The sequence below is a fragment of the Enhydra lutris genome, unplaced genomic scaffold (genome assembly GCF_002288905.1).
Source record: "Enhydra lutris kenyoni isolate GAN:26980312 unplaced genomic scaffold, ASM228890v2 scaffoldscaffold11, whole genome shotgun sequence".
In the NCBI taxonomy this organism is placed as follows: Eukaryota; Metazoa; Chordata; class Mammalia; order Carnivora; family Mustelidae; genus Enhydra; species Enhydra lutris.
This window is the reverse complement of record NW_019154095.1, coordinates 36,117,590-36,136,239: the sequence shown is the minus strand read 5'-3', so window position 1 is coordinate 36,136,239 and position 18,650 is coordinate 36,117,590. Positions and strand designations below refer to the sequence as shown.

Below are 18,650 nucleotides of genomic sequence, written 5' to 3'. Positions count from 1 at the left end.
ACCATGAGTTCTACCTCATGCTCTTTCTTTTGGGGTGAATTCCACCATCTCATCATTTTGTCCAGAAAAGAAAAAAAAAAGAGAGGAAAAAGAACAAAAAATAATAACAGCAAAGTAAAACAAAAAAAGGGGGGGGACAAGAAAAACAAAAACAAAAAAAGAAAAAAATACTGAGCGTGTGTTTTGGTCTGCTTGTTAAACTACATCCCAAAATAAAAAAATGAAATGAAATTAAATTAAACAAAAAATTGTATGCATATGTAAATATAAATAAAATAAATAATAGATAAAAATAAATAGGTAAAAATAAATAATAGAAGATTTTTAAAGGAATTGGAAAATGCAATAAATGAAAATAACAATAAAGGAATAAAAGGAAAAAGAAAGCTACATCCTATTTCCCCTAGAGCTAAAGCTTGCAGCACTCTGTGTTTAATAACGTTGGTACATGCTAATTGGTAGTGCTGGTCTTCTGGGGGAGAGGCCTGCTATGCTGATTCTCAGGGTGACTTGTTTCTGTGGGAATGTGTCCCCAGGGCACAAGGGGGCTGCAGGGCTAGGTGTATGTGGTCATAGCCTTCATTAGATGGTGCTGTGTTGTTGGTTTTTTTTTCCCTGAAGGCTCTCAGCACTGATGGTCAGGATAAAAATTGCTGTGCCCTGTTCTCTAACCTCTGAGCTGAAAGTTTGCACCCCTACTCTTCAGTGAACCCCCATAGAAGAGCAATAAGTCACCCTATTTGTGTCCTCTGTTTCCATCTGAACCTTATGCTCATGTTTCCCATGTCCAAGCCATTTTATCTCAGGCATGTGACCAAGTTTCAAAACTCCAAATTTCAGGATGTTGCAAAGATGGCAGAGGAGTAGGAAACCCTACTTCAATCAGTCCCTTGAACTGAGCTGGATATCTACCAGACTACTCTGAACACCCAAATCACCCAAATCAACCTGAGATGCAAGAAGATATATCTGGATCTCTACAAACAGAATATCTCCAGCAGTTGATCTCAAGGTATGAAGCAGGGAGCTACAATTCTGCGGGCAGATATCGGAAGATAAATGGAAGGGGGAGGGAACCTCCAGGTTCCTGTGCTGTGGGAGCACAAAACCCTCCCATGCTGGGGACCAGGTACAGACTCCTGAACCAGTAGTGATGGGGAAAGCATTTAAGAGCAGCCCCCCAGATTGAAACCTGGAGCTGCGGGGGCATGCGTGTGAACTGGGGGCGGCTGGCAGTTTTAATAGCACAAAGGACAGAGATGTGCCTTGACCTAGAAGCAACAGCTGGGAGTGCTGCTGTGGGGCACACAACCCAGGATGCTGTAGTTTTTAGCAGCACAGACAGTAACAGAGACAGCGTAGCCTGGAAAGTTCACTGAAGAACAGACTGTGATCTCTCTGTTCTGAGGCAAAGGTCTGGATATGGCCACTTCTGCTCTGACTCTTGGAAGAGACAGGGAAAGCTGCCAGAGGACAAAAGCCTCCAAAACCGGTTTTCACTGAGCCCATCCCTCACCACAGGGACAGGGCAATTCTGCCCAAACAGGGTTGCCTGAGTAATAATATGGCAGGCCCCTCCCCTAAAAGACAGGCTGGAAGAACAAGAGGCCAACAACCTTAAGGTCCCTATAAAACTCATCTTGCATTTTGCTTGGGGTGTGGTCAACAATTTGGATTCTGTGCATTTCCTCAACCACCCCTCAACAGAACAACGAAGAGGAGGAACCCCAAAAATAGGAAAGACTCAGAGACTGTGACCTCTGCCACAGAACTAATGGATATGGACATAACCAAGATGTTGGAAATAGATTTCAGGGTAACAGTTATGCAGACAATTGCTAGGATGGAGAAAACCATTAATGGCAACATATATTCTCTAAGGGGCAGAACTTGAAAATGCTATCAGTGAGATCCAATCTAATCTAGATACTCTGACAGCTAGGGTAAATGAGACAGAAGAACGAATAGGTGATCTAGAAGAAAAACTGATAGAAAAGAAGGATCAGAAGGAGGCCTGGAACAAACAGCTTAGAATCCATAAAAACAGAATTAGAGAAATAAATGACGCCATGAAACATTCCAATGTCAGAATTATTGGGATCCCTGAGGGGGTGGAGAGAGAGACGACTAGAAGATATATTTGACCAAACTGTAGCTGAGAATCTCTCTAATCAGGGGAATGAAACAAACATTTGTGTCCTAGAGGCAGAGAGGACCCCTATCCAAGAGCAAGGGGAACAGACCAATGCCCTGGCATGTAATAGTAAAACTTGCAAATCTTAGAACCAAGGAAACCATCTTAATGGCATTCAGGGGGAGGAGACTCCTTACGTACAGAGCAAGGAATACCAGAATAATGTCAGACCTATCCACAGAGACCCGGCAAGCCAAAAAAGGGCTAGCAAAACATACTCAGTGTACTAAATGAGAAGAACATACAGCCAAGAATACTTTATCTGGCAAGGCTGTCATTCAGAATGGATGGAGAGATACAGAACTTCCAGGACAGGCAAAAACTGAAATATGTGACCACGAAGCTGGCCCTGCAAGAAATATTAAGGGGGGGTTCTATAAAAGGAGAAAGACCCCAAGAGTGATATAGAACAGAACTTTACAGGGGCAATCTATAGAAACAAGGACTTCCCAGGCAACATGATGATAATAAATCATATCTTTGAATAATCACTCTCAATGTGAATGGCCTAAATGCTCCCATAAAATGGCACGGGGTTGCAGATTAGATAAAAAGACAGGACCCATCCATATGCTGAATCCAAGAGACTCATTCTGAACCTAAATATACATCCAGACTGAAAATGAAGGAATGGAGAACCATCCTTCATGGAAACGGACCTCAAAAGAAAGCAATTCTCATATCAGACAAATTAGATTTTAAGCTAAAGACTGAAGTTAGAGATACAGAAGGACAACATATCATTCTTTTTTTATTTTTTAATCAACATATAATGTATTATTTTCCCCAGGAGTACAGGTCTGTGAATCACCAGGTTTACACACTTCATAGCACTCACCATAGCACATGCCTTCCCCAATGTCCATAACCCAATGACCCTCTCCCTAGACACCCCCAACCCCGGCAACCCTCAGTTTGTTTTGTGAGATTAAGAGTCTCTTATGGTTTGTCTCCCTCCCGATCCTATCTTGTTTCATTTATTCTTTTCCTACCCCCCAAATCCCCCAGGTTGCCTCTAAACTTCCTCATATCAGGGAGATCATATGATAATTGTCTTTCTCTGACTTATTTCACTAAGCATAATACCCTCTAGTTCCATCCATGTCATCGCAAATGGCAAGATTTCATTTCTTTCGAGGGCTGCATAGTATTCTATTGTATGTATGTATGTGTGTGTGTGTGTGTATATATACGCACAGCACATCTTCTTTACCCATCCATCTGTTGATGGACATCTAGGTTCTTTCCATAGTTTGGCTATTGTGGACATTGTTGCCATAAACATTCAGGTGCACATGCCCTTTTGGATCACTACGTTTGTATCTTTAGGGTAAATACCCAGTGGTGCAATTGCTGGGTCATAGGGTAGCTCTATTTTCAACTTTTTGAGGAACCTCCATGCTGTTTTCCAGAGTGGTTGCACCAGCTTGCATTCCCACCAACAGTGTAGGAGGGTTCCCCTCTCTCCGCATCCTCGCCAGCATCTGTCATTTCCTGACTTGTTAATTTTAGCCGTTCTGACTGGTGTGCGGTGGTATCTCATTGTGGTCTTGATTTGTATTTCCCTGACGCCGAGTGATGTGGAGCACTTTTTCATGTGTCTGTTGGCCATCTGGATGTCTTCTTTGCAGAAATGTCTGTTCATGTCCTCTGCCCATTTCTTGATTGGATTATTTGTTCTTTGGGTGTTGAGTTTGATAAGTTCTTTATAGATTTTGGATACTAGCCCTTTATCTGATATGTCGTTTGCACATATCTTCTCCCATTCTCTCAGTTGTCTTAAAGGGTGTATCCAACAAGATCTAACAACTGTAAATATCTATGCCCACAACATGAGAGCAGCCAACTACATAAGGCAACTATTAAACAGAATAATAAAAAAACATAGACAAGAATACATTAATTGTAGGGGATCTTAACACACCATTCTCAGCAATAGACAGATCATCCAAGCAGAAAATCAACAAAGAAACAAGAGTTCTGAATGACACACTAGATCAGATGGTCCTCATAGATATATCCAGAACATTTGACCCTAAAACAACAGAATACTCATTCTTCTCCAGTGCACATGAAACTTTCTCCAGAATAGACCACATACTGGGTCACAAATAAGGTCGCAACTGATACAAAAAGATAGAGATTATTCCCTGAATATTCTCAGACCACAATTCTCTGAAACTGGAACTCAATCACAAGAAAAAGTTTGGAAGAAATTCAAACACTTGGAAGCTAAAGATCATTCTGCTCAAGAATGTTTGAGTCAACCAGGAAATTAAAGAAGAACTTAAACAATTCATGGAAACCAATGAGAATGAAAACACTTTGGTCCAAAACCTACGTGATACAGTAAAGGCAGCCCTAAGCGGGAAATACATAGCCATCCTAGCCTCACTCAAAAAAATGCAAAAATCCTAAGTACACAAACTATCTTTACACCTTAAAGAACTGGAAAATCAACAACAAATTAAGCCTAGCCCATGTACAAGAAGGAAAATAATAAGATTAGAGCAGAGATCAGTGAACCAGAAACCAGAAATACAGTAGAACACATCAACAAAACAAGTAATCAAGTCAAAAATTTGGACATGAACAGACATTTTTCCAAAGACGACATACAAATGGCTAATAGATACATGAAAAATATGTTCATCATCATTAGCTATCACAGAAATTCAAATCAAAACCACACTGAGACAACATTTTACATCAGTTAGAATGGAAAAAATTGACAAGGCGAGAGATAACAAAGGTTGCAGAGGTTGTGGAGAAAAGGGAATCCTCTTACACTGTTGGTGGGAATGTAATTTGGTACAGCTACTTTGGAAAACAGTATGGAGGTTCCTCAAAAAAATTTAAAAATAGAGATACCCTATGACCTAGCAATTGCACCATTTACCCCAAAGATACAGATGTAGTGAAAAGAAGGGCCACATGCTCCCCAATGTTCATAGCAACAATGTTCACAATGACCAAACTGGAAAGAGCTGAGATGCCCTTCAATAGATGGAAGGATAAAGAAGATATGCTCCATATATACAACGGAATATTACTCAGCCATCAGAAAGGATGAATATTCAACTTTTGAATCAGCATGAATGGGGCTGGAAATTATACTAAGTGAAATAACTCAAGCAGAGAAAGTCAATTATCATATGGTTTCACTTATTTGTGGGGTATAAGGAATAGCATGGAGGACATTAGGAGAAGGAAGGGAAAAATGAAGGTGGGGGGGGATTGGAGGGGGAGATGAACCATGAGAGACTATGCACTCTAAGAAACAAACTGAGGGTTTTAGAGATGGGGGGGGTGAAGTGATGGGTTAGCCAGGTGATGGGTATTAAGGAGGGCACATATTGCATGGAGCCCTGGGTTTTATACATAACAATGAATCATGGAACACTACATCAAAAACTACTGATGTACTGTATGGTGACTAACATAATATAAAAAAAGGAAGAAAAAAAAAACCTCCAAATTTCAGGGACTCCTGTGGTGTGGACCTGCACTGTTCCACTTGTGGAAGGTCTCACCATGCTTGCTGGCCAATCCCAGGAAAGTGGTCATGTGACCATAAGGCAGTTCAGATTATAGCAGAAAGCCAGCACGAAGATCAACTGCTCTCCTCTGGCTTCCTGGCTCGCATGACTGGAAATAGCACATCATCTTGGCACCACCCACTCTTCCTGTCACCCAGAGGATCCTCAGACCACACTGTCACTCCTGGGATTCCACCCATCTTCACAACCTGAGCACATTTAAGCCAAGTACATTCTAGTTAGTAATAAACTTCCAAAGGTTCAGATTTTATGCTCTGCAGTTTCCAAAACTTTGCAAAAGCAGCCATAAGTAGGATCCTTCTCCACTGGTGGATCCACAGCTATATCTACCCCAAGAACTTATACACCTCCTACCTTCCAAAAGGTGGTCACTTTTCTACTTACAGGCTTGCAGATTTTTTTTCTCTCAGAACGCCAATTGATTTCTTGGGTGTTCAGAATGATTTGGTAACTATCTAGCTATGTTTGAGGGATTAGACTATCTGAGGGTCCCCCTACTTCTCTGCCATCTTAACTCCTCCCCACAAACACACAATGACTCCTCCCCCAGAGAAAGAGAATCTTATGCAGCTCCACACCCAATGTGGAATAGAACCAGGGTCAATCTCACAATCCTGAGATCATGACCCAAGCCAAAATTGAGAGTCAGATGCTTAACTAACTAAGCCACGCAAGTCCCTTAATTTTTAAGTTCTTGACATTACAGAACTAAACTGAAATTTATTAAAGATCCACTCTTAAATTTCTTATCAACAAACAAATAAAATTTATGAGCCAAAAACTCAAAACAAAACTAAAACAAGGAAAAGCTTATTAAACTAAATATGGATCCCAGCATCAACTGCTGAACACAGAATGTGACTTTTTAAATTCTTGGCAGATGGTAAAGTTGTGTAGAAACTAAATACAAATTATTTAAAGCCTGGAGCCCCTGGCCAGAAATTACACAGTTGGGTGACGGGAAAACAGCAGAAAGGGATTGTAAGTTAACCTATACTGTTCTGGCTTCACCTCACGTTCTTCTGAGTTAACCCCAGAATTGATTAGGTATTGGGCCAGACTAATACTGACAGAGGAACAGAGTAATGTAACTTGCCTACCAGAAGACGTCCACTGATTGGTAGTACAGAAAATGAGCTAGCAATGAAAAATCTGAAAATTAAATTAAGAAGGCAATGCTATTCATAATAGTAAAAAAAAAATTTAAGGATATATTTAACAAAACAAGAAATGTAAACTGTAAAAAAAATACATTGCTGAGAAAAATTAAAGAAGATATACAGATATATATATATATCTTCTTTAATTATCTATATATATACATAGATAGATAGATAGATAGATAAATATAGATAGAAGAATATATCATATTCAAGGATCAAAATACTTGACATTGTTTAGATGGCTATTCTCCCATTATTGACCTATGCGATTAAACAATGGAATACTTAGAAAAATCTTAGCAGGAATTTTCATAAAAATTAGAAAGCCAATAATAAAATGCATATGAAAATGCAAAAGACCTAGAATAACCAAAACAATTATTGGACAAATGAAAAATGTGAGGACTTAACAGCACTTCATTTCAAAATGCAGTATAAAGCTACTGTAATAAAAACTGTATGCTTTCCCATAAGGGTAGACGTAGAGATTAATGATATAAAATAGCAATTACAATAAAAAATCCATACATTTATGGTCAATTGATTTTTACAAATTTGCCAAGACAATTAAGTGGGGGAAAGAATGCTCTTTTCAAAAAATTGCAAGGGATAACTGGAAATCCACATAGCAAAAATAAAAATGAACTTAAATATATATACAAAAATTAACTCACAGTGTATCATAAAACTGAATATAAGAGCTATTAAGCCATGATGCATAAAAAATTGATAAACTATACTTCATCAAAATTAAAATTTTTTCTCCAAAAATGTACTATAAGGAAGAAATATTTGAAAATCATGTATCTGGTAAAGAACTCATAGCCAGAAAATATAAACAATTCTTACAACACAGTGAAAGTGTGAAACTCTCTATTTTCATTTTTCAAAATGGACAAAATTTTTGAATAGGATGTTCTTCAAAGAAGATATACAAAGCTATTAAGCATGAAAATATGTTCAACACCATTCAATATCATTAGTTTAGAGGGAAATGCAGATTAAAACCAATGTAAGGCTACACCACATACCAATTAAAATTATTCAAATTGAACATACTGAGCACACCAAATCTTGGTGTGGATAACCAGGACTGGTGACACAATTTGTGGGAACCCAAGCAAAATGGAAACATAGGCCCCCTATTTATAAAGTGGGTAAAATATATTACTATGGCACTAAAATAAAAAGTTTTTGCCTTTCTTCAGCAGCCTCTCTCTCAATGGGTCATGGTATTATTTACAATTTAATGTCTTTCTGAATAAAAATTTAATTATTAATATGAATTATACTGTCCATCCTTATATTGTACAAGGCCAGTTTTAAATGCAAATATCAAAACATTTAGCTTTATGCAAAGTCACTGAAATTACACAATTCATACGGCTTTTCCCCTTCAGGTTGCTTTCAATCTGGCCAGGAAGAAAGATAAAAGCAGGACTACAGAATGTAGGAAGAGGGAAGAGAATTTCACCAGCAGTGGAGAGGACTGGGAGAGTGTTGGACCTATTTTGGCACATATTCCATTTTACTTGAAAAGAATGTATTCCGTAGTTGTTGGGTATAGAGTTCTGTAACTGCTTAATTACTTCAGTTCAGTTAATAGAAGTATAAAATCTCCTAACCAAAAAACAAAAACAAAAACCTTTTTAAAGGAATAGATACAATAAAGAATAAAGGAATAGGTACAATAAAGAAAATTATCTTACACTGCTTTAGGTGACATTGTGCAAACATCTCCTGAACAATAGCAAGTGTCAGGATCATCGTAACTCAATCCTAGATTAAAGCCAAGCAACTGCACGATGCTGGTAGTGTATGACTCCAAGGATAAACCCTCTGGATACTAAATATAAGGAAGAAGAAAAGAGTTAGCTAGGAAGCCCAAACTATACTATAATAAATTTACTATAATAAAAAATTAGTGTATTCTATGCTAAATAATATTATAATAAAAAATTAGTACATAAAACTCATTTTTTTAAATCAATGCATCCAAGAAGCTTATGTAGATGCATGTGGATCATAGACTTATTAAACATGGATGAGTGAACACAATAGTTTAATTTCAAAATACTAATACTTAGTGACAATACCAGCTACTTTAATCTAATAGTCTCAAACACCATACTATATTGCTTCTTTGAGTTATTTTAAACAAAATGACTTAAATCTTTTGTTTTAATAGTCAATTTTATATTCTCTTTGTAGTAGGCAGCTTCTAGCATGGGTCACAAGGAATCTGCCTCCTGGCATTCATGTTCTTGGTATTCCTATTCTGTTCTGTACAGGATGAACTTATTGACTTGCTTCTAATTAACTAAATGTAGCAAAACAGATGGCCATCATTTCTAAAAATGGATTATAAAAAGACTGACTTTTCAATTTCCTGTGGGATGTAGTAGAAGAAAAAAACTAAAAGAAAAAATAAAAGACTGACTTCTTGGACTCTATGTCTCACTCAAGCTCTCTAGGTGAAACCAGCTATGACAGCATGAAGTAGGCCTGTAGAGAGACACACAGGCACAAGTTTGGAAACAGATTTTAGGAGGTCTGTCACAGCCAAATGACTAAGTCTGAAAGCAAATTCTCTCCATATTGAAGCCTGAGATAACTATAGCCTTACTTGACACCTTAACTTCACCCATTTAGATTCACTACCCACAGAACTGAGTTGTTTTCATCTGCTAAGTTTTGGTATCATTGGTTACATAGCAGTAGAAAATTAATAACTTTCAGTAGGTATTACTGTTTTCCTTTGGATCGTTTCCAATTTCTACACAAAGATGTTTATAGAAGCTTCATTCATAATTCCCAAAACTTGCAAGAAACCAGGGTATCCTTCAGTAGGTAAACAGATAAATAAACTGTGGCACATTTCAGACAAAGGAATATTATTCAGCACTAAAAAAAATGAGCTATCAAGTCATGAAAAGAAACGGAGAAAGCTTGAGTACATATTACTAAGTGAAAAGGGCAAGGCTACATACTGTATGATTCTAAATACAAGAGATTCCAGAAAAAACAAAATTGTGAAGACAATAAAAATATCCATGGTTGCAGGCAGGGAGGGGAGAAATTGATAGGCAGAACACAGGATTTTTAGGGCAGTGAAAATATTTCATAAAATAATACCATGATGATTGATACCTATCATCTTTTGCCTAAACTCATGTATAACACCAAGACTGAACCCTAAGGTAAACTATGGATTTTGAGTGATCTTGATGGGTCAATGTAGGTTCATCCTTAGTAAAACCTATATCCTTCTGGTGAAGGATGTGGATAATGGGGGAGGCTGTTCATGTGTGGGGGCAGGTAGTATATGGGTAATCTGTATACCTTCCCTTCAGTTTTGTGGTGAACCTAAAACTGTTCTTAAAAAATAAGTCTTTAAAAAAGTGATAGATTCCTGATGACCCAGGCTCAGCACTGTAAGCTGGTGGAAAGTAAAGAACAGTTCAGAGAAGGCATCCATGATCCATGATATGTCTTGCCTTCATGTATATAAAGAGTCACTATATATGAGATACTTTAATTTAGTTATGTACTGCCCTATATGGATACCTTATACTTCTAAGTTTCTTTCTTTTACTCTCATAATAAAATGTTTTCTATGCTGTTTAGCACAACTTATGCCCTACTCTGTAAAAGTCTCCTCTTTTATCACCGCTAAAATTTGGTAATATGAATCAAATTGTATTAATGGGGTAATTGTATTAATGATGCCTCTGATCTTCTATATTGTGATGCTTTGATATCTAGGGTCTTTCCAATGCTAGTCTGTCCCTCCCAGAGTTACCCAATTAAGATCATAAAAACTTACCATCGTGTGTGCCTTTTATATGCAAACCAATCAACCTAGAGCCATATGCCATACCATCCTTTTATCAGGCTCACATACTCTAGGCCACTCTCCACTTGCCAAAATCACATCAGAGACAGGTACCAGAAAACTAGGTACAGCCTCTATGCAAGAAAGCTTGCTGAAATTATTCAAACTAGCCAATCTTAAGACAGCTTACTTTGCCTTACCAATCCCTCCCTAAAGAAATAACAGAGGCTCTTGTCCATGTTTCCCCCATGTTCCCTATGCTGCCCAAAATAACCCTCATATGGCCCCTCGTATGGACCCTGCAGACACGCCTTCTGTTTCTAGGGAAATGTATGTTAAACTTCTTCCTGCATGACAATCAATACCATGTCTGCATGTCTTCTAATACCTGATGAAAATAAACTAGGTTAGTTCTACTTTAATTCAGTTAGATTAGTCTAGTTAATTCAAACTAGACTACAATTAAATTAGTTGTAAATGTATACTATAAACTCTAGGACTACTTCTTAAGGAGTTTTTTAAAAATATAATTGATATGCTAAGAAAGGAGAGGAAATGGAATACTATGAGATAATAAAATTAAAATACGGAAGGCAAAAAAACAAAAAAAGAGAGAAGATTTTAAAAAGAAATAAGAAACTAGGGACAATAAATAGAAAATAGACAAAATTCAACATCTATTTATGATTAAAATCTCTCAACAAAGTGGATATAGAGGGAACATACCTTAACATTATAAAGGCCATATTTGACAAACCCACAGTTTTCATACTCAAAGGTGAAAAACTGAGAGCTTTTCTTCTAAGATCAAAAACAACACATGGGTCCCATTCCTACTACTTTCATTTAACATAGTATTGAAAATAAGCAAATAATGAAACTGGAGTCCTATCTCGTACCACTTAACAAAAATGAACTCAAAATGAACTAAATACTTAAATGTAAGAAGTAAAATCATAAATCTTAGAAAACACAATGAAAAAAATCTCTTTTGACACTAGTCTTGGTAATGATTTTATGGATATGACACCAAAACAACAAACAACTAAAGCTTCATTAATATAAAAGGTTTTGTACAGGGGCTCTTGGGTGGCTTAGCTGGTTGGGCAACTGCCTTCAGCTCAGGTCATGATTCTGGACTCCCAGGATAGAGTCCTGCATCGGGCTCCCTGCTCAGCAGCAAGTCTGCTTCTCCCTCTGGCTCTCCCCCTTCTCATGCTCACTTGCTCTCTCTCATTCTCTCTCTAAATAAATAAATAAAATCTTTTTTTAAAAAAAGGTTTTGTACAGCAAAAGAACCAATCAACAAAATGAAAAGTCAACCTAGAGATTAGGAAAAAAATATTTTTAAACTATAGATCTGATAAGGGGTTAATATCCCAAATATATTAGAAATTCATATAACTCACTACCAAACACCAACTAAGAATTCTTAATATATTAGGAACTCACAACTGATTAAGAAATGGTCAAAAAGGAGGGCCTGGGTGGCTCAGTCAGTTGGGCATCCAACTCTTGATTTCAGCTCAGGTCATGATCTCAGGGTTGTGAGATCAATCCCCATGTTGGATGTGCTCATCATGGAGTCTGGTTGTCCCTCTCCCTCTGCTTCTCCCCAGCCCTCTCTCTCTCAAATAAATAAAACCTTTAAAAAAAGAGAGAGAGAAATGTTCAAAGGACCTGAATAGAGATGCCTCCAAAGAGGATATCCAAATGGACAACAGATATATGGAGAGATACATGCTCAACCTCACTAATCATTGCACAAGAGATATCACCTCACACCTATTAGAATGACTATTATCAAAGAGACAAGAGATAATACATGCTGGTGGAGAAAATGGAACCCTTGTACATTGCTGATAAGAATGTAAATCGGTACCACCACTATGGAAAACATTATGGAGATTCCTGAAAAAATTAAAAATAGAGCTATCATATGAATCATCAATTCCACTTCTGGGTATATATATCTGGAAAAAAATAAAACCTCTCTCTCAAGGCTATATTTGTACCCCATGTTCACTGCAGCCCTATTCACAATTGCCAAGATATGATACAGTAAAAACCTAAGTGTCCACTGACAGATGAATGGATAAAGAATTGTGATATTCAGTCACAAAAAAGAAGGAAATCCTTCCATTTGTGACAACATGGGTGAATCTTGAGGGCATTACACTAAGTCAAATTAGTCTGGCAGAGAAGAACAAGTACTATATGATCTCACTTATATGTGGAGTCTAGCACAACCAAACTCCAAGAAACAGAGAACAGATTGTTGGTTGCTAGGGGTGGGAATGAGTGAAAATGGTTAAAGAGTACAATCTGCTAGTTTCTGAGGATACAATGTACAGCATAATGACTGTACTTAACAATATTGTATTGTCTATTTGAAAGCTGCTGAGAGAGTAGAACTTAAAGGTTCTTATCACACACACACACACACACACACACACACACACACACAAACGGCACCTGCGTGAGATGATGGATGTGTTCACTAACCTAACTGTGAAAACATTTCACAACATACACATATATCAATCATTATGCCGTACTTTTAAACAATGTTATATGTCAATTATATCTCATTAAATCTGGAAAAAAATAATAGATCTCATATATAAACTCAGCAAGGTTATATATAACCTTATATATATATATATATAAATATCTATGTAATATCTATATATCTATATAATATCTATATAATATCTATATAATATATAAATATATATATCTATATAATCTATATATAATATCTATATATAATATATAATATCTATATAAAAATAGACCACATATGTATACGCTAGCAGTGAAAAACTGGAGGATGAATTTTAACAATCAATACCAGTCACAATAACATCAAGATATATAAAATAGCTATGAATAAATTTAGGAGGAGATATGAATGCTCTACAAAGAACTTTTTAAAGACATCAGTAAATGGAGAGATAAATCATGTTAGTAGACACTGGAAGATCCAATGTTGTTATAACAATTTTCCCCTAATTCATTCATAAATTACACACCATCCCTATCAAAATTTAAGTAGGCCTCTGTGTCTGTATGCTTGTATGTCTGCATATAAACAGAAAATCTGATTTTAAAATCTGTATGAGAATGCAAAGTTATATACAGACAATATAGTATTCACAAAGAACAAAGCTGGAGGACTTTAACTATCTTGACTTCAAGATATTTAATATTACTAAAGCCACCATGTTCAAGGAAGTAATTCTTTAATTTTTTTCAATTCTTCACTTAAAAAAAGCACTTAGAATATTATGATTGGTAGCTATCTTTCTGAAATCTAATCTTCAAACTGTTGCTGGTATAAACAAAAATAATTTATTTTTACATTTGTATTTTAATTTTATACTGATATTTTTACAGTATTCTTGCTTAGCTCATATATTTATCTTTTATAATTATAAATTTCTATTATAAAAATTGTCTTAAGGATGTCACCAGGAAAACACACATACTAACCACTTACATTCAATAATTCTTACAACCTGCTTTATTTGTTTATACACAAACACATACACACACACGGCATGATCTAAAATTTAGTCCTCAACAATGAAACATTATTTTCAAGAATTAACAGTGATGAAGACCTGGACAATTTCTGATGGCCTTTCCTCAAACTTTGGCTGAGGGAAGACCAAAAGCAGGAACTGATAATAAAAACAAATCCCTATGAAATGTCTGATGTTCTCCAGCCATGGTAACAATCCCCAGAACTGGTTTTGGATTTATCTAATCAATCAATTTGTAGTCTATAGGAATGATAACAAGCACATACTAGAACTGATTTTAAATATTGAATCTGTCAATAACAATTTGCTTCATTGTACATGCTACTAAAACACAACCAACTATATTCCTGGCTCAGAATAAAAGTGCAGACATTTTTTCTGCAAGTACCCTCAATTAGTTCCTTTCCCTACTATTTATACAAATTGTTGCAAAAGGATATAACTCTGTAGTAGAAGCTCATTCTCAGTTTTGCCAGAAAATAGTAATTACGAATATTTAATGGCTGTTTCTTCCTCCAATGGTCTGCTCATCCCAAACATATAATACAGTATTGAATGCAATAATAAAATAATTATCTTAAAATAGAAAAAAATAATAGTCACATAATTAAAAAGCACATGAATTTATACCAATTATTAATGTTGGGAGAAAAGCTGATATGTTTAATAATTAACATTAAAATTACACTGGTTATGCAATATATATGAATGCAAGCATGTCACTGTTTAAAACACTTAAATTTTTACTTGGGTCAAATAAGTTTTTTAAAAGCAATATGGCATTATAATCAATTCAATTTATAATTTTTTTCTTTTTTAAGATTTATTTATTTATTTTAGAGAGAGAGAGGAAGAGGGGGCAGAGGGAGATGGAGAGAGGAGAATCTCAAGCAGACTCCCCTCAGAGCCTGGAGCCCAACATGGGGCTCCATTTCACAACTCTGAGATCATGACCTATGCCAAAATCAAGAGTTAGAGCTTAATGGACTGAGCTATCCAGGAGCCCCTAAATGTTCTATTTTTTAAAAGCAATTGCATACAGTTTAATATTTATGCTCCAAATTAGTAATATAAAAAACTATTAAAAGATAAGCAGAACAAGTAATACATTTATTCATGCTCTACAATATTTAGGAAATTCTGAAACATTAAAATAATGAGGAACTGGAAAATAATTACATACCAGAGCAACTCCTACTGCAAAATTTTTATTACATATTTTTCCAGGAAATGTGGCTCCTAAAAAACTAGGATGTTTCTTGAAGCTAAAAAATAATAATTTTCCTCAGAATTGCATATGAGTGATATAATTAATGACAATCATTTTCATAGCAACAAACATTATTAAACAATTAATGTGTCCTAAGCCTTATGCCACTCTGAATTAAACTAAATACATTTTTCTCAAACTATCAATGTTAAAAGTATTTCAATATTTTGTAAATTTTAAATTTAATAAACATCTGGAAGTATAATAAGAATAAAGTCTAATAATTTATGCAAAAGGCTATTGGACTAATGCTTATCATTTTTATTCTGGTTCCCTATCCATTTACAGCCCTAAAAATTAAATTTTCTGTGATTTCCTTATTCACTTATTCATTAAAGATGAATAGATTTTTCTGTGCATTAGATTCTACAGCATGAAATAATTCCATATATTCATGTTATTAAAAAATCAGATGAGAGACAAGAATGTAGAGATAGCAAGTAGTATAACTCTCTAAGCAAAGGAAATCAAAGAAACTATATCACTCAAAATTAATCTCCCTTAGTTTTTTCAGTACTTTTATGCAGTTTTACTGAGATCAGGTAATTTTATGTCAGTTGACAGAAGTTTTTAACTATTGACCAACATTAGCTCCTTGAAGACAAGGACTTTTGACCTATGTGTTTTTCCCATCCTGTGGTGTCTATCTATCAAATTTATAGAACATAGTATTTATTCATTAAATGCTTATTATTCATATCTAATATATGAAATCATTCTGTGTTATTCCTTTAATGCTACACAAATATGCAATACTGTACTCACGCAAATAAGTATGCAACCTGATGAGGTCGGAAGATATGTTTGTATTTCCATTCTAAAAATCTAGATAATATATTGTTCGGATTCCCTGTAGTAGAAATTTTGTTTTTATTTGACCAGATTTCTATAGAAGATATTACAACAGTCAGTTTTAACTGGGAAAACATCTAAAAAAAATAATAAATTTTAAATAAATTTGAACCCTTTATTAAATGTCCATAAAAATTCATATATTTAATTCAGTATTTGATTATGAGAATTTAACAGCATAGCAAAATGTTATACACATCAATTCATATTACCTATACTTTTACAAAATATATAAACAAAATTGCTTTTAAAAACTTACAGTGTTAACAAAACCAATTATCTGGATAATCTTCCGTGTTACAGCCTTTACATCAGAGCCCATGTAATCAAACTGAAAAAGAATAATTATTTTTAGAAACTAGTGATGCCATCAAAAATATACTACATACCCTTTTCACGTACAATGTGCTATATTCTAAAATAGCCATAGGGCTACATTCCAGTTGAAATTTAGGAAATCAATAATGATGTATAAATAATGACTTATAAAAATTAATAAATAAACTCAATTTGTAACTTAATGTATATAAGAAGTAAATAAAAATATTTAATAACATGATTTTAATGTTTAATGCACTCAATTTGTGGCATTACTTATTGTTTATGAAAACTTAGTTTCGGTACTATCCTCTGTGGTAGGCATTCTCCCTACTTAGCAATATCCAGCTCTATTCTAGTTCAGGAGCCCTTCCTTTCTAAATATAGGCATGGCCAGTTTATTCACTTTGGACAGTGAAATAAGACAGAAATAAATGTCACTTCTGAGAAGAAGTGTTTCTCTATTGTCACTCATGCCTGTCTGGTCTGCTCTTCTCTGGGCTTAGAATTTGGGGGAGAAAACCTATCAATATAGAAATACCAAAAATCCTAAGCATTTGGAATGCTGAGCCAACACATGGAAGACAGCTGCCTAAAGAGTCACCCAGATCCATGGCCAACATCACATGAATAAAAAATAAACAGTATTTAGGCATTAAGATTTTGGTTTTTTTACTTTTGGATGTCTGAATAATATTCCATGGTATACATATACCACATCTTCTTTCAGATGTCCATTTATCAATTGATGGACATTTGGGCTTGTTCCACAGTTTGGCTATTGTTGATAATGCTGCTGTAAACATTGGGGTGCAGGTGCCCCTTCAAATCTGTATTTTAGAGCTAGAGTGTATTTATACTAAATCAGTCAGAGAAAGACGTTATCTTACTCATATGTGGAATTTAAGAAAGAAAACAGATCAACATATGGGAAGGGGGAAAAGAAAAAAATTAAAGAGGGAAACAATTGATAACTGACTCTTAATGATAGAGAACAAGGGGTGCCTTGGTGGCTCAGTTGGTTAAATGTCTGCCTTTAGCTCAGGTTATGATCCCAGGGTTCTGGGATTGACCCCACAGCAGGCTCTCTGCTCAGCCTGCTTCTCCTTCTCCCTTTGCCCAGCCCCTCTGTCCCCCCGCTAGTGCTGGCTCTCATGTTCTCTCTTTTTAGGAAAGGAAAAAAAAGAAACAAATGATAGAGAACAAACTGAGGATTGATGGAACGAGGTGGTAGAGGATGTGCTAGATGGATGATGGGTATTAAAGTGTGATGAGCACCGGGTGTTAGATGCAAATGATGAATTACTGAATTCTGCTCTAGAAACCAATATTGCATTGTGTGTTAACTAACAAAATTTAAATAATTTCTAAAAATGCAGAGAAAAATAAAAGGACCACATTAATTACCAAAATCAGGAAAGAAAAAGGAGACATTATAGTGATCCAGTAGTATGCTATAGCAGGCTTGTACTGGTTCACTACAGCTGATTTTTAAATTTTCAATCCAATTTTTAAACAACTATTATTAAATTAAGTTATATACATTTTTAACTAAGTTAAATTAAAAAGGTAATAAATACTTTTTTTAAAAAGATCATTTTTTATTATAGTGCAACCTAGTCTGCTGTGATTAATACTTATGCTTCAAGTTTTTATTTATTTATTTATTTTTTAAGATTTTATTTATTTATTTGACAGAGAGAGAGATCACAAGTAGATGGAGAGGCAGGCAGAGAGAGAGAGAGAGAGAGAGGGAAGCAGGCTCCCTGCTGAGCAGAGAGCCTGATGCAGGACTCGATCCCAGGACCCTGAGATCATGACCTGAGCCGAAGGCAGCGGCTTAACCCACTGAGCCACCCAGGCGTCCCTGCTTCAAGTTTTTAAATTATTGTATAGAATTCATTAATTTC

General features: G+C 35.6%; 1 protein-coding gene across 1 annotated transcript in view; it reads right to left on the bottom strand.

Annotated features, from left to right (window-relative positions):
* Positions 1 to 18,650, bottom strand: part of LOC111144479 (disintegrin and metalloproteinase domain-containing protein 5-like) — a 190,841-nt gene that overhangs the window by 117,151 nt on the left and 55,040 nt on the right. The window contains exons 9-12 of the mRNA XM_022498781.1: positions 16,682 to 16,753; positions 16,336 to 16,499; positions 15,484 to 15,565; positions 8,627 to 8,763 (exon numbers count right to left, since the gene is read on the bottom strand). Of these exons, the coding sequence (XP_022354489.1) occupies positions 8,627 to 8,763; positions 15,484 to 15,565; positions 16,336 to 16,499; positions 16,682 to 16,753 (455 nt within the window). The remainder of the gene's footprint in view (positions 1 to 8,626; positions 8,764 to 15,483; positions 15,566 to 16,335; positions 16,500 to 16,681; positions 16,754 to 18,650) is intronic.